The 17237-nt window shown below is 37.4% G+C and overlaps 1 protein-coding gene across 2 annotated transcripts in view; it reads right to left on the reverse strand.

Annotated features, from left to right (window-relative positions):
* Window positions 1-768: 768 nt before the first annotated feature.
* The window catches only part of xkr6b (XK related 6b), a 115639-nt gene continuing 99170 nt past the window's right edge, over window positions 769-17237 (reverse strand). The window contains exons 2-3 of one of the 2 annotated variants that reach the window (XM_087297870.1): window positions 10555-10800; window positions 769-3784 (exon numbers count right to left, since the gene is read on the reverse strand). In XM_087297870.1, the coding sequence (XP_087153996.1) occupies window positions 2811-3784; window positions 10555-10738 (1158 nt within the window). In that variant the 5' untranslated portion in view covers window positions 10739-10800 and the 3' untranslated portion in view covers window positions 769-2810. 2 annotated transcript variants of the gene reach the window in all.

Genomic DNA, 17237 nt, shown 5'->3' on the forward strand with positions numbered 1-17237 from the left:
AGAATTTGAATGTTTCAGAATTAGAATTCCTTGCATGAAATCCGACTACCCGTCCCTGATTCCCTTTGGCCAGGTTATAAATCTGAGTTGTTATCTTGAAACGTAGTCTTTGCATTTGAATATCCCAGATAACACTTGCATGAGAGGGTGGACGAGTCTGAGCAGCAACCCAGGATGGAGCTGAAGAGGTAAGACCCACGGAAATACACACACATAAATTCACACACTCGCAGTCTATCCTCTTGTTCTTATCCATCCCTGGCAAAAAATAAAAATAAACTCTTCCACCTCATCTACTACAACCATTCTGAATTCTGCTAGGGAAATCTGAGCAGACGCAAATGCAGCAGCCCATGTAGTGAATCTTGGCATCCCGTGTTAATGTCTGTCGTATCTTGCCTGGACTCTAAACAAAATGTCAGGGTGAATAACAGAAATGACAGCCCTCACATTCATTCATTCTTTTAAACTGATTTGATGAAATCTGGAGCGGGGGGAGTACCTCACTGGAGGTAAACAAGTGGCTTTTTTGAATCTAACCCTCAAGTTTATTAAGTGCACCGTGTATAGATACTGAAATAACAAAGTATATAGTGGGATGGTTAATTCAATTATCTAGTTCATTAGAAGCCCTCATTCATTGGTTGGCACCTGGCAACCCAGTCAATCCTCAATTTAATGGCATGCATTCTGTGGTGGTGTATAAACGTCAAGCAAAAGTGACCTTTTTCTCCAAGCACAACTCCCCAAAATATTGCACACTTCAAATAAAATAACTTTTTCCTTTTATAAAAATGAATATTGTACATATTGAATGTGAATGGTATACCATTTACACATTATTTCTCAAGAATCCATAAGCCTTTTGTTAAAGAAAAGGTTTAAGTGGACAGAACAATGCTGTTTTATACAGGGAATGATGGAGGAGTACTAAAGGTTACAGTTAAGCACCACACATTTCTTTTCGTTATTACACTGTAATGATGCTAATGTGCAATTGTTACCCTAAATATTAATTTTAACATGAGCTAACTCATTAAAATAACTTGGCTGATGTTAGTTGAGTCATTTTTAATGTTTTTCTTTTTGTTTTTACTGTACATGCTAACTAAAACACAATCTCACGGCAATTCGTAACTTTTTCATTTTATGGCTAATTCGTATGAATTCGTAAGATCTAATTCGTACAATTTAGTACAATTTGCTTATCCCCCAATGACGGTTGGGGTTAGGTGTGGGGTTAGGTGCCACGCCTCCTTTTTAAAATCGTATCAGTTCGTACGACTGAAATCGTACGAATTTGTACGAATTAGCCACTAAACTGGCAAAACGTAAAATACTTACGTTTTCTCGTGAGATCAGGCTGGTTAACTCATACAAAGCACTTTTTTCAGGGTTATGTGACAAAACATTAGCCAAGTATTAAAACTTTATCATTGTGTTTTATATGTATGTAATGACTTATATAATAAAATATGTACCTCTAATTCCTTCTAGCTTTCATCGGTGTACACTAGATATTGGTTAAAGCAAATAACGTGTTTAAAGAAATCATTTAAGTTTGGAGTTGGTAAGATTGTCTTATGCTGACCAAGCCTGATTTATTTTATGAAACATATGAAATGATATTAAGATTTAAAATAACATTTTTATATTTTAATATAGGGTAATGTATTTGATTCTGGGCAGCACAGTCGTTCAGTGGTTAGCACGTTTGCCTCACAGCCAGAAGGTCCCTGGTTTGAGTTCAATGCTGCTTTTTCAGCATTATTATTTCAGTCTTCAGTGTCACGTGATCCTTCAGAAATCATACAAATATGCTGATTTTGTGACCAAGAAATAAATCTTATAAATATTGAAAACAGCTGTCATGTTTAATATTTGGTGGAGGCTTTGACACTTTTTTTCAGGATTTTCTGATGAATAGAAAATTGAAACAGAAATATTTTGAAATTTGATTAAGTTAATGCACCCTTGCTGAATAAAGTTATTAATAACTTTAAATAAAATCTTTCCTACCCTAAACAATATGAAATTATGCACCATTTATTCATTTATAATAGTGGGCCATATGCAAAAGAAATGATCGATTTTACATCACTAGTGAGTTTCAGTAGGAAAATACATGTTGAGATAAATATTAAGGCCCTTCATGATTACAGTAGCAGTGGCAGTGTTACGTGGTAGGCCAACACCCAAATTTGACACCAATTTTTACATGACATCACTGAATTTTACACAAAAAGTTGCTGTTCTGTTTAAAAGCAATTTGACAACAATTTAAAGCCTCTTCCCCCATAATCACTGGAGAACAGGAATGGTGTTTTGTGTGCTTCATCTGACAATCAAATGTGCTTTTTAGAGTCTAAGCTAATGTTGACTTTTCTTACCATCATCTAAGATCAGCTGTCGGTACAACTGTTTAGGAAAAAACAAAAACATAGGCACAAAATGGTAAAAGCAAAATCAGAATGAGGATGCCAGAGACTACGTTCCTCCATCATTCCCATCATGCACATCTCAGAGGTGACAGGAACACAAACACCATCAAACATACATACAGTATTAGTCGAACATTCACACCAGAGTAACCCAAACTAGGGAATGTTGTATTTTGGACATTTTGTTCCTTAACTCTACACTGTGTTAGTCAAAATATATGTTGAATATTCTCTGTTTAGACCTTAGATGCACTCTTTTAGCTTGAGAGTACAACTAAATAATAAAAACTCTGAAGAAAAAAGCACCAAAGGAACCAGAGAACTAGAGAGGGTCGAGAGAGTAGAGAAAAGCGGCATCATTGCACGTTTTTATAGGGAGGACTCGTACTGGAGCAGCTCGTAGAGGAGGGGTCCATCCCTGTACCTGATGCCCACTGCGTTGGGGCTGATGAACTGGAGGATATTTATGGTCCGCCGCAAACGGCGGTCCACAAAGTGAGCATCCCAAGCTGGGTAGCGTTTCCTGGGCATATCAATCTTGATTAGGGGCCCTTTTGGAGGAATGGGCCGTCCCGACGCATCGGTGGGCTCAGTTGATCTCACCTGAAACACTGGCAGGCAAGTGTCTGTGGCGGCTTCTTCTGGTTCACTGTAATCCCCTGAAGCCATGCCCCTGGTCGGGGTCGCTTGGGAGCCTCGGGGCCCTGGAGTGGGTGCCATGGGCTCAGCCTCGGGTGGTAAAGGGAGGCCCCAAAGGAGCTCGGCACAGCAGGAACTGGCCAGCACCCTCAGCCGGGGCCCCATAGGATGCAGGACCCCATAGTAAAGAACCATGCAAGCCACTCCGGAAGCAAAGCACAGGAAGACGCCACACAGGGCAGATGCGGCGTAAGAGTCCGTAGAGACTGGGTCTCTGTAGGCATACCAGAGAGCGGTAAGGATGGTGTTTTCCACCAGCACCAGCGAGTAATAAAACACCATGCGGTATCGGGTCCTTCCCTCCTTGACGTTAAACCAGCAGAAGACGTAGACAACGCCGACCACCATGTTGAATAGCACCTCTTCCCACTTGGACATACAGAAGTCGGTGCCTCCGTGGATTACCCAGAAGGCCATGGCACACCAGTGCAGCACCACAAAAATGCCAAAGTAGAGGTGGAAAACCGAGGCAAAGAGGGCGAAAGAGAGCGCCCTAGAGGAAATGGTGAAGAATCGCCACAGGAGATGCACCAGTGCTCCCCGGTAGCTCATGCTCTTTTGGTCATCGCGGGAATCACGCAGAAGCTTGTGGTATGAGGCCAGAACCCAGGAAAGAGAGAGGAGAGACGTGACTGCCGACACACCTAGACAACACAGAGACATACTGATATCACAAAAAAGGGAAATTAAAAAAAAATATTCTTGTGCTCACAGATGTAAGGAATCATGATCAGGATTGAGTATCATGGTCAAGCTCTTCTTTTCAAAATTAAGTGAAATTAACACAATTAAAATAATAAGTGATCCGATTCTAAATCAAAGTGCCAAATGGTGGTTTTGCTTTTTCCTGAATCAGTGCATTAAAGGATTAGTTCAGCCATAATTGAACATTTTATTAATAATTACCCTCATGTCGAGACCATTTTCAGAACACAAATTAAGAAATTTGAGATGAAATCCAAGAGCTTTTTGAACCTCCATAGACAGAACTGGTCCAGACACATTTGAAGTCAAGAAAAAGAACCAAACACATTGTCAAAACATTCCATGTGACTTAAGTGGTTCAACATTAATCATATGAAGCTCCAGGAAAGCTGTAAAACTAAAACCAACTTTGTTCGCAAATGTCTTCCATATCAGATCAGGGTGTGATTTTTTTTTTGGCCAATAAGACATGTTGTGTGTTGCACTGCAGACTCTAATGACAATACGCCGAATTTACCATAGTAAACTTGCACCCTGATGACCTGACGCAGGAGAGAAGACATTCCGTTTTTACAGTCTTATGGTGGATAAGTGTTCTTGGAACTTGATTACAGTTGAACTATTGATGTCACATGGAATGTTTTCACAATGTTTCTGGCACCGTTGCTGTCTATGGAGGATGAGGGAGCTCTTAAATTTTATCTAAAATATTTACATTTGTGTTTTCTCAGGGCACTGAAATGACATAAGGGTGAGTAAAATTCTAACAACAGAATTCAGAACATTCAGTTTTGGGTGAACTAACTCTTTTTTTTAGATAAATTTTAGAACTGTTAGAATTGATTCAGCAGGAAATTGTTTACATTCATCATTAACACATCCATATCTCATCATGTTACGTAGTTAAGTGTCAATGAGCAAGACCTAGTGACCATAACTTGTAGACTTTTGTAACACATTCACTCAAAAACAACAGCATGAGAATAGTTTTGTTTAGTGTGTACACTCAAAATATGACCTGTTTAAAATGAGCTGAAACAACACGATTCTTGTAATTTCTTTGGCCAGTTTTGTAGTTTTTATGTTCAGTTTACTTAAATTTGTAAACCATTAGGTTAACTTAAGCATCTTGTGTTGGGACAAATTTAAGTAATTGTGTTGGTCCAACTACCTCATTAGGGGATTTGTAGTTCCCAGCACGCTTTGTGTGTGATTAAATTAAGCGAAGGAAATATTGACAATAAAAGTAATTTTAGGTGTTTTAAGTTAATAGAAAGACCTGTTAGAGTTTAATCTTCTCTTTAATTTAAAGATTTAAGATTTTCATGTAACACTGAGTTTTGAGATTACCACCTTGCAGAAGCACCAATGCTTTGGGTGTTAGCAGCTTAATTAGCAAAAATGCAGTTTGTTGCTTTGCTCAGTGAGCAATAACTGTTCTAAAATTAGTTCTGAGATCAGTCTCAATCAAGTGTACTGTATTTGTACCTCATGAAACATGCTTAAAAATGGCTGTTTTAGTTCATTTAGGATATCTTCAAATAAAACTAAGAGACTGTAAACTGTACAGCACATAATAGACACACATGATATTATCAGATCTTTGAGTTTAAGTTCATTAAAAATACAAAAGTATTTAAACTTTTACTTGATAATATCATGTTAGACCAACTCAATTATATTTCATTGTGTAGTTTTTTTTTTTTTTTTTTTTTGGTGCTAAATAAATTTATTGGATGGAAATACTGCCCTCAATTAAATTGAGTTCATCCAATGAGTGTGTGGTATCTGTATCATAAATTCTATTTTTATTACAGGACCATACCAAATCAGGTGTATATGACAGAGTTCAATTAAGTTTTGAAACAATTTCTGAACAATTATTTTTCATGGGTGGTTCATTCCGCTTTGGCGACTCCTGAAAAATAAAGGAAGAAGAGTGAGTGAATGAGTGACTAAATGGAAAAATCGATTGCAATTTACTGGACTGCGTTAATATTCTGATTTCATCAGCTTGTGTGAACATAATAAACATTTACATAATAAACTGTATACCAATATACCATCTTTTAATATCACTTTCTTTATGCATTTTGTCACATTAAGTGCTTCCCTTATATTAGTTTTCTACAGGAAGAAAACATTCATGTGCAGTTCATAATATCTTCTGGCCTATATTTAGTTTGCATCAACAATAAGACACATGCTGAATTTGGACTTTTAATAGTAGTTTTCTATGACTGAGAACAGTTAATGTGAAAGGTCTTTATATTCTGGCCACCTACTTCCATTCATATTTACATTTTATTAATAAACCAAACTGTATATTCAGTTTGATATCACTTTTAATATCACTGCCTTGGTGCATTAAGCCACATTAAGGGGTTTCTATACAATGACTTTCTATGTACTATAAAAATATTCTATAAGTAAAAGTTACTTGTGAGTCATGAGTGTTCTTCCTTTTATTTACTCTTCAATCATTCATTTTGGGACCTGGATCTCTGCTCTGAGTTTTGTATTGAATTCAAAATATTGCTTCTTACTTATCAAGCTTTAAATAATCGAGCTCCTGTTTATCTAACCAACCTTCTGTCTCGCTACAATCCAACTCACTCTTTTAGATCTCAAAACTCAGGGCTTCTGGTAGTACCTAGAATAGCAAAGTCGAGTAAAGGAGGTTGAGCCTTCTCGGTTATGGCTCCTAAACTCTGGAATAGCCTTCCTGATAATGTCCGAGGCTCAGACACACTCTCCTATTTCAAAACTAGATTAAAGACTTATCTGTTTAGTAAAGCATACACTCAGTGCATCATTTAGTGGGTTTCCACACAGGTTTCCTTATCATGTTTATATACACTATGAACAGCTGGGGATACTCATCCCGAGGCCCTCAGACTATGCAGAGTCATTGATTGATCCAAGACCAGCGACGAGATGATCCCAAGGTTTCCATATCCTGGACCAGGCCGTATCCTGAGCAGCTGCTGTAGTGGTCATGGAGGAGTGGAGAACATGAGACTGATTGCAGTGAAGCTCCAGGGACAGATGAGTCTTCGCTGAGGTCCAGCTTATAGTCTCCGCCGCTGAGACTGCTGCTCTGCACAAGACGTTTGGCCAGCGGAGAAATTAAAATGGTCGTGCCCAACTGAGTCTGGTTTCTCTCAAGTTTTTTTTTCTTCACTTTTGGCAGTTGGTGAAGTTTTTTTCCCCTCTGCTTTCGCCACTAGCTTGCATGGTTTGGGATTTGTAGAGCTGCGCATCGATGGTTTGCTCTCCAGTGTCCACAGGTGTCAAACTCAGTTCCAAAAGGGCCGCAGCTCAGCACAGTTTAGTTCCAACCCTAACCCTAAACACACCTGATCAAACTAATTGAGTCCTTCAGGCTTGTTTGAAACCTACAGGTAAGTGTGTTGGAGCAGGGTTGGAACTAAACTGTGCAGGGCTTCGGCCCTCCAGGAATTGAGTTTGACACCCCTGGTCTAGACCCACAGTTGTGATTATTAAACCACACTAAACTGAGCTGAACTGAACTTAAAAAAACTGAACTACACTGTTCCAATTTACTATGACCTTTTATGTGAAGCTGCTTTGACACAATCTACGTTGTAAAAGGGCTATACAAATTGTCACACAACCAGCGATCGCTCTCCTGAGATCGCTGGTAATCACACGAACTCTATGGACTACACTTCCGCATTTCCCAGGACTACATTTTCATACAGGCACTGCTCCCAGACACCCATGCTGACACATCTAGCTTGATTGCATTCTCACCAGCTAACCCTTGTTAGAGACTGATACTCACCCTACTTAAGCCACACATTCACTGTTCCAGTTTGCAGAGGTTTGTTTACCTAGTGTGACATTACAACGCATTTCCCTGTCTTGTTTCTCCGAGTTAGATCCTAGCCTTCTATTCCCTGTTCTCCTGTTTAGCCGCCTGCCTTTTGACCTGTTGCCTGTTTATACGACTACGATTTTGGATTTGCCTGCACATACCTGTTTGTACCTGATTTGACCACTGCTTGCCTGACGCTGAATAAATCTGCATATTGGATCTTACCTCCAGTTGTATCTGTCATTCCCTCCCCGGTCGTTACACAAATAATCGTGAATTGAATTGAATTTAATCTGACATCTTTTGATGTTGAAAGTTGTGCAGTTTAACTTAGTGGCTTTCATTGACAATTTTTATTTAGAAATATTTCATTTATAAATTTGTACAATAACACAATAAGCTGCTCACTACTGTTTTGGTACATTAATTTACATGACCAACTCAGAAAATATATTGTTTTAAACTATTAAAAATATTTGTCATATTTTAAAGCTTTATAGTTTAGGAGGAAAACTCTTCATGACAGACCTGATGTGTATTGTTTTTCTCCTACAGGTGACTTCAAGGGCTGTGTATGTTTTTCATTTTTTTTTGGGGGGGGGGGGGGGGGAAGTCATGCATGTGTACTGTTATAAATATAAAAGCTGTCTTCCTCCAGTTTTGCTAATTAATAAAAGCATGCACTGTGTCATTGTCATCTTATCACTTCTACAACACACGCCTCTTGCTTGTTCTTTTAATCTCTTTTCTAAGATATTTATCATTCATCCTGCTGAGCTCAGGCTTGGCTGACAGTGCTGTCACCACATCAGAAAAAATGGTCTTACGGCTCACATTACCTGCTGCACAGCCGAAAAAAATAAAAAATAAAAAAATACATTTCCCTCAAACACAGTTGATCATTTAAAAAAATCTCAACTAGGGAGGGCTCAGACTGTCAGATTCATCCACAGGTCAGCCTTTTTCCCCCAGATGCACACTATGGAATTGTCATGATTTGTCCAGCTTTCTGAAAGATTAAGATGGTTTTGGACATGCTGATGAATTAATAGAACAAAAGGCTGTGCGATCCAGTTGATTGTATTGTGCTGTCAAAAGCAAACCCAACCTGCAGATTTTGACCATACATCATGCTGTTTCAGAGCCTTATGTTGCACTCATGAAAAACTAAAGGTGCATTTCCAGCAATATTTTAACAGGAAATTACCAACACAAATAGATTTGAAACAACCCCCACTGCCAAAATTGTCAGCCTATAAGAGCATTCTGCTATACATTTACAAAACACTAAAATATGACTTGATATAGAAACTAATATAGACCATTTCAATGTGGTAATGTCATTGTCCCATGAACATTTCCTGCTTCTTATCATGGTACTTTATAACTGTAACAAGCACTTCAGTCATATTTTCAGCTGTCATAACATTATTTATCAATTTATGGACCTTTTTGGATTTTCAGAAGCTTTCAAAATTAAAAATATAAAAGAGGAAATACATTAGGACCATTGTTATGTTTACATCCCTCAAAATGTTTACATCCTTTAAAATATGATTACATCCCCGTTTTTTCCCCCTATTTGTTTAACGGAGAACACATTTGTAAACATAATAGTTTTAATAACTTATCTCTAATAACTGATTTATTTTATCTTTGCCATGATGACAGCAATAAATATTTGACTAGATATTTTTCAAGACACTTCTATACAGCTTAAAGTGACATTTAAAGGCTTAACTAGGTTAATTATGTTAACTAGGCAGGTTAGGGTAATTAGGCAAGTTATTGTATAATGAATTTAACAGGTTTGTTCTCTAGACGATCAAAAAATAAGGAGCTTAAAGGGGATAATAATTTAAACCTTAAAATGTTTTTAAAAACTTTTAAACTGCTTTTATTCTAGCCGAAATAAAACAGATAAGAGTTTCTCCAGAAGAAAAAATACTATCAGGCATACTGTGAAAATTTCCTTGCTCTGTTAAACATCATTCAGGAAAATATAAAAAATGTAATCAAAGGGGGGCTAATAATTCTGACTTCAACTGTATATTTTCATGTTTGTTCAAATATCATATCCATCCACCTGTTTGTCTGTTCATCTATACATAAAAAAGCAAATTAGTTGAGTAAACATGAGTAAACCTCTTGCCTTAAAAGCGTTGAGTTAACTTCAAATACTGAGCAAACCCATTGAAACTGTCAAGTTGACAACTTTATTTTAGCAGGGTGTCACGGTGACTCAGTGGTTAGCACTGTCACCTCACAGCAAGAAGGTCGCTGGTTTGAGTCCCAGCTGGGCCAGCAAACTCTACACATTTTGCATGTTCTCCCCGTGTTGCCGTGGGTTTCCTCTGGGTGCTCCAGTTTCCCCCACAGTCCAAAGACATGAAGTTTAAGTAAATTGGGTAAACTAAATTGGCCAAAGTGTATATGTGTGTGTTGTGTGAATGTGAGAGTATATGGTTGTTTCTCAGTCCTGTATTACATATGTGTAGGGCATACGCTGCAATAGTTGGTGGTTCATTCCGCTGTGGTTACCCTTTATAAATTAGGGACTAAGCCGAAGGAAAATGAATGAATACATTTTGCACATAGTCCATTTACTTAATAATTTTAAGTCAATGGGTCTACTTGCTTTTTAAGGTAAAGCCAACGAATTGCTTCAAAAGCAACGTTTACTCTCTTTGTAAAAAAAGAAAAGTCAACTAATTGCTTTTTACAGTGTATAGCCAGAAATATCAATGTTATTGTATCAAGGTTTCAAAGTTATTTCTGTAATATTTGTATCATTCATCACAGACACACAAAAGCAGTACTGTTTGAAATGTCAGTGGTCTCAGTAAAGAGCCTTGAGGCACTCCTTACACTGTAGCGTTTCGGCCCGGTTCTTCTGGATCATGATGCAGAGCTGGAGCACCAGCTGTGGAGCACTTTCCAGAAATGTCTCCAGTAGACGGAGCATGTTGACATCGGCATACTCGTACATCATGGCCCAGTAGAAGCGTCGCTGGTTCTCCTTTTGCCTCCGGCTCTGGATGCCCAGATACATTGTTCTGATGTACCTGCAAAGGTGCAGATGCAGAAAGGAAGGAAAGGAGAAATAGTGTGAGACTGGAAGCATACAGAAAAGGAATTAGACAGATTACATTTCAGATGTGGAAAATGACAGTAAACAAAGATGGGAGAGAGAAAACACAAGGAGGGATCAATTACACAGACGATCATGTTTCCATTTTGAATATACATTCCCTGAGAAAGTATAACCTTGTGGGATATTTGTATTTTCTGAATGTAAAGGAGCAAGAAGGTCACTGGTTCGAGTCTTTTCTGTGTGGAGTTTGCATGTTCTCCCTGTGCTAATGTGGGTTTTCTCCAGGTGCTCCGGTTTCCCCTACAGTCCAAAGACATGTTCTATAGGTAAATTTAATAAACTAAATTGGGTGTAGTGTATGTGTATGAATGAGTGTGTATGGATGTTTTCCAGTGCTGGGTTGTGGCTGTAAAACAAATGCTGGAATAGTTGGCAGTTCATTCCGTTGTGATGAATGAATGACTGAATGCTGACTAAACGTAGCAATACTAATCATTTAAGTTTGCAGAATTTGTGACATTAGCAGCACTTTGGTGTTGCTTTCCTTGTTACTACTACTATAATGTAGTGTGAAACACACCTTGCTGCATTTGTCAGAACATTTCTCAGCTATTTCTCCACTTCACTGTGTTTATTTCAGGTAGTCTGTGCATTATTGGTATACATTTTCCCAGATTATTTTGGTAGGTTAGCAAATTTCACCAATAGACGACAAAAAGTGATGCCTCACAATATTGCCATTTGAATCATTCACTCGTTCAATTCTGTTTAGCAAACATTGATTAAGTTTACATTGACATCAGTAATTAAATTATTTGCCTTAATCTGAATAAGACAATAATATGATTGAGGCGTTTACATGAGTTGCTTTTTGAATGTGCCTTTCATGATCCCGTTTTACTTGTTTTAGCACATACAATGATTAACATCATTGCGTCAGTACGCTATCCACATTTCCTTCACAGTTTCATGCAATTTCGGATGTTTCTTTTCAATTTGTCAGCTTTAACTGCAGTTTGGAACTATCACTTTCATACAGGAACATTTCCGACATGCCGGCCGCGATAAACGAGCTATTGGATGAGAGTATGACCTGCTCAGTGGAATTTAATACTGCATGCCATATGGGGAAATCCCGCTGCATTTCGTGATGCAGATGTCTGTGCTCCTTCACTGACTCAATAGGTGCAGAGAATAGTGTCAAACAGGAGTGTTTATAAACTATCTTGCCATAAAATGCAGCGAAAATCCTACAAGAGGGTAATAGTTTGATTAAGGTGTTTACATGTCTGTACTTCACTAAGATTGGCATACTCCACATGTCTTAATTGCATTTCTGTTTAGTTTGATCATGACTTTAATCGGATTAAGGTATCTTCACCAGAGCATTGCCTTAATCGTATTAAGTTGTGTCCATGTAAACATAATCACTGACTATTTAATTAACAAAATAAATGTCTAAATGTATGTGTAATTTAAAGAAATAATTAAACTAATTTACTCAACAAAACTGATTCCTAATGAAGCAAAAAATAAACTTAAAATAAGTTGTGAATCATTTGTTCAACCAATTCATTCAACACTGATTCCTTAAGAGAAAAAAATATGATTGTAATGCAGGGTTCACCACTCTCAGTCCTGGAGGGCCAGTGTCCTCCTTCTTCCACCCTTATTCTAAAATATGGTACTAATTATCATTGCTATGCTGAGGACACACAAACTTATATTGGTACATCTCCTAATCTATCTGCCTCACTGTTGACACAGCGCCTGCTTGGTGGAGATTAAAATCTGGATGCAACAGAACTATCTCAAATTAAATAGCTCCAAGACTGAGATTTTACTTATTGGCACGTCCTCTGTTAATAGATGTGGTAATCTCACGTAACAGTTGATGATTGTCTTTTAAATTCTTCTATGCAGGTGTGAATTCTTGGTGTTCTCTTTGACACTCAGCTTAGCCTGCAACCTCATTTTAAACACTTAACAAAAAACGCATTTTATCACTTACGCAAAATTGCCCGCATCCATCCTTTTGGCTTGTCCATGCTTTTATTCTGTCTCAATCTTTGTAACTCTTTATTTGGGGGTCTGCCAGCCAATTCACTTAAGCTTTAACCATGTATTCAAAACTCAGCCGCATGTGTGTTAACTCAAACATCATGTCGCTCTCACATTACCCCTGTACTCCAACATTTACACTGGTTCCCTATTAAGTCACGCATCAATTTTAAAACCTTGATTTTAACTTATAAAGCTGTTCACTGTTCCCTGTACTGTTTTAAGAAACTTCTTAAAACTCATCTTTTTATTATTGCTTATAACTTATGAGGTTTTCTTTTCATCTGTATGTATATATATATATATATATATATATATATATATATATATATATATATTAAAAAAAACTTTTTTGTGTATTTCATGTTTCACTGTGTTTTGATGCTCTTGATAGCGCTTTGAGTCTGAGAAAAGCGTAATATAAATAAAATGTATTATTATTATTGAAGCTTCCACACAGGTGTATTGAGGCAAGTTGGAGCTAAATTCTACAGGGACACCGGCTCTTTCGGATCAAGTTTGGTGACCCCTAGTCTAGTGAGTCATTCACTCATTTAATTCAGTCAACAATATTGATTCAAAAAACAAACAATCCATTTTTTCGGCAACATGGATTCTCTAAGATCTGTCTTATTTTATGTCATTTATCACTTAATTAACAGGTTTGTTCAACAACACTGACTTCTTAACTCTCTAGTTATGTTTAAATGGTCAAACTGCAAACAACACTGACTATCTACAACATGAAAATCTACATTTAAATAAAACATTGCAGTTTCGAAACTTTGCAGGGATGTTTACTAAATAACGAAAAGATTAAAAAAAACTATATAATGCAACAATGTAATTACTTAAAAAGTAAATATATATTTAAACATGTTTATATTCCTTTTCATACAAAGAGAAATGTATATTTAGAGGTATAACCCTGATTTTCAATCACAACAATTGAAAATGGTCTCCTGACCAAATGTCGTTAAAAAAACACTTAGAAGTTAAACCTTTATATAATAAAACAAATATGAACATTTTACTCAAACCCATGCCTAATGAATCCATTGAATCCCGAAAAGCAGAGAATTTTCAATTGGTTCATTTATTTATATATTTGTTTATTTGTTGTATTTATATATTTCTCTATTTGTTCACAGCTTTAGTTGTGCTAGATGTGTAATATGAAATGTCAGAGAATAAATATTAACACACAAAATACGGTAACATTAAAAACCTGCCTTTATATTAAAAAACCTGTATGATTTTCATGAGAAAATAAGTATCTGACTGTATAATAACTGTGGTTTTTAAGAAATAAATATGTTGCAGTTGATGACTGGAAGTGGCTAATGATCTAAAGAGTCATGCGGATGCCAGTCTAGCCTGTTGTGATCCTGTGTTGAAGCTGGAGACAGAGGGCTATGGGACGGGCGCCTGTCGTCTAGGCAGGGATGGAGATGGTGTTGTGTGTCAGCAACCGTCAGCGATTGATTATCTGTGATCTTCCAGAGCTCAACATCACACAATATTTAGACACTGCGTGGCACAATCTTGGGTCACATTTCATACCTGCAGCTCAATTATGATGCCTTCATGAGAGAAGCTGAGACAAGTAAAAAGCAAGGTGCTGAGAGTAGCGAATTACATTCAGCCATAATCACAGGACAGAGGCTTTGAGGTCAACAGGAGGTAAATGGGACTCACAAGGCCAGTATCTGAGAAAATAAAAAATAAATGAAAAAATAAATATAAAATAATGTGTAATGACGCGACTACACCACTAGATGGTTCACTGCTGTTGTGTAGAACAGGTTTTGCTCAACATAATCTGTAAAAATAGTACAGTTCTCTAAATAAGTGGGGTTGCAGAGATTTCTCTGAATTCTACACATAAAGTCTGACAGATATATAACAGCAACAGACCTATATGTAAACAGCAGCCAATAAATTAATTAATTTGTTATATTCAGGTTAAATCCCAACTTCTAACTTACTAATTACACTGTGAAAATATCTGTTAATGAACATTTCTGTATTTTTTCTCTGTTTATTTACAATTGTTAATTGCATTATGGGACCTTGAGCTCTGCTCTATCGATTTTTTATGTTGAAAATTCAACTTACAGTTTAACAAAATTACTTTTTTTGACATTTCAGTAGTTTGTAATAATAAAATGTATAATAAATAAATATATAAGTCTGTTAAATTACAGAAAATATACTGGCAGTTTCCTACAAGGTTTTTTGTATTGTAATATACAACACCAACCCAGACAATACACTGTATCACTTTCAACTTTTAAAAATGTTCATAAAAGTCACCTATTCAAATTTTTCAAGTTTAAAATATGTCGGATAAAAGATCAAGGCCCATAATGCAATTCAAAAGCATACATAAAAGCAAAGAGCATAGAATCACCAAGAGGCCACACCCAGTGGAACGTTCCATAGAGTGGAGGAACTATGACGTCAATTTGTATGCAAAAACCCGGAAGCGAGTTAGCATTTAGCACTTCCGGTTCCCTTGTCCCAAAGTCAATGAGTTTTTGAATGGGGTTTCAGTAAAATCGCTTAAAAATTGTAAAATTCATAAAAATTGCTATCAAGTTGCTAAATGGGACTACAGGCGGCGTCAGGGACAATATACGTCATCGAGCTGATCTGGTCTGGAGGGCAGCTCGCTTGTGATGGCCGTTTGGATTTGTCTGTGATTTAGGTATTTTCATGAACAGTATTTTATAGTTTGTTGTATTATTCTAATTGAGAATTCAGATTGTGTGTAGATAATTCCTTCACTTATAAAGGGTATCGAGACAGACTAATTTGTTGATCATTTATTTTAATTAAACGATGATATGAAGATACTTCTCACCAGTGCAGCCTGTTTCTTTCCTGCTCTCAGTAATGCAAACGTGTGAATAAATGTGTAAAAATACATGCATGTTAACGTGATCAAGTGATTTCTCGTCTTTTTTTTCATCATCTGAACACATTTAACTGCAGTATTTACACTCCTCCATAAAACGTTCAGCAGATGTGACTGTATGAGCTGCTCTTCGCTGTAACGTTACTTCGTGACAAAAAAGGAATATTGAATGTTGCTCTGTGTCCATGATGATGGAACTTGCAGGCATTTGATTGACTTGTTTCTCCTCACGCCTCATTTCTGTCGTCTGTTAAGGTAAGCAGGCCGTGTGCGCGAGCGATACACTTATTTAAATGACCAGCTAAATCCAGCTAAAACCAGCTTGACCAGCCTGGTTTAAGCTGGACATAGCTGGTTTTGGCTGGGCTCCCAGCCTGCTAGGCTGGTCAAGCTGGATTTAGCTGGTCATTTTCCAGCCTGACCAGCTAAGACCAGGCTGGAAATGGCTGGAAACCAGCCTGGAAGTGGCCAAAATCCCTCTAAAACCAGCCTGGTTGACCAGCTAAAACCAGCCAACGAGCCTAGGCTGGTTTAAGCTGGATTTTTTAGCAGGGTTGTTCCCAAACCCTCTCTTTAGCGTGATGCTAATCTGCACTGATTGGTCTGACTCTTAACCCTAACCCCAAGTAATAACAATGACACACATTCGGTATTAATCCACACAGTGGCAAAAGTTGAACTATTTTGAAAACTGAACGCACTGCGCGTGTGAGGAACAGCTGACGGTGGCAATAGCAAAGGAAAACAGCAGAGGATTATGAGTTCACAAATGAATTTAAATTGGTAAAGGAAGAAGCACCGTTGAGTTTTCAATGTGGTTTTGGACACAATATGTGAACATTCTTATGAAGGTTTAACCTGAGAGATAACGTACAAAGCACTGATCTATAATAGATAAGTGATAACAAGCTGAGCGGGGCGATTATAACTTATAACACATTTAAACACATATTTTGTAAACTACACAAAATAAGGCAACAATTTAATCACATTTACATGTTATGGTCCATTATGGTCCATTGTTATGGTTAACTGGTCCATTTGAACTGTAAGTTACTGACAAAGTCCGTGTCAAAGTCTGACAATGTCCCATAAATAATTGTCTCTGCTGCTCCTTTAATAGCAAACTGTCTGCGAATCCCGCATTGCAGCAAAGGTTATTGTTATCAAAAATCTAAAAAATGACAGGAACAAACACAGCTCATGATTGGCTATACTGTGGTATTGTTGTGAAAATGAAGTTTAACTCTTTATTCCCCGCAGCCAAATCTTCATCTGTCATTGATCGTCATCTATGCATCATGATCAGTCCCGTGATCCCCCATGCTCCGCTAGTGTCTGAAGGGAAAACGTGTTCCCATTTTACCGGATCTGCAACTACATATTTGGTGATGTACTATATCGACGTCAACGTGTTCAAGCAACACAACTCGATTAATTTATTCGACTATTTCCTTAAGGAATCAATAGTTTTGG

Source organism: Danio rerio, chromosome 20 (genome assembly GCF_052040795.2).
Source record: "Danio rerio strain M-AB ecotype USA chromosome 20, GRCz13ab, whole genome shotgun sequence".
NCBI lineage: Eukaryota > Metazoa > Chordata > Actinopteri > Cypriniformes > Danionidae > Danio > Danio rerio.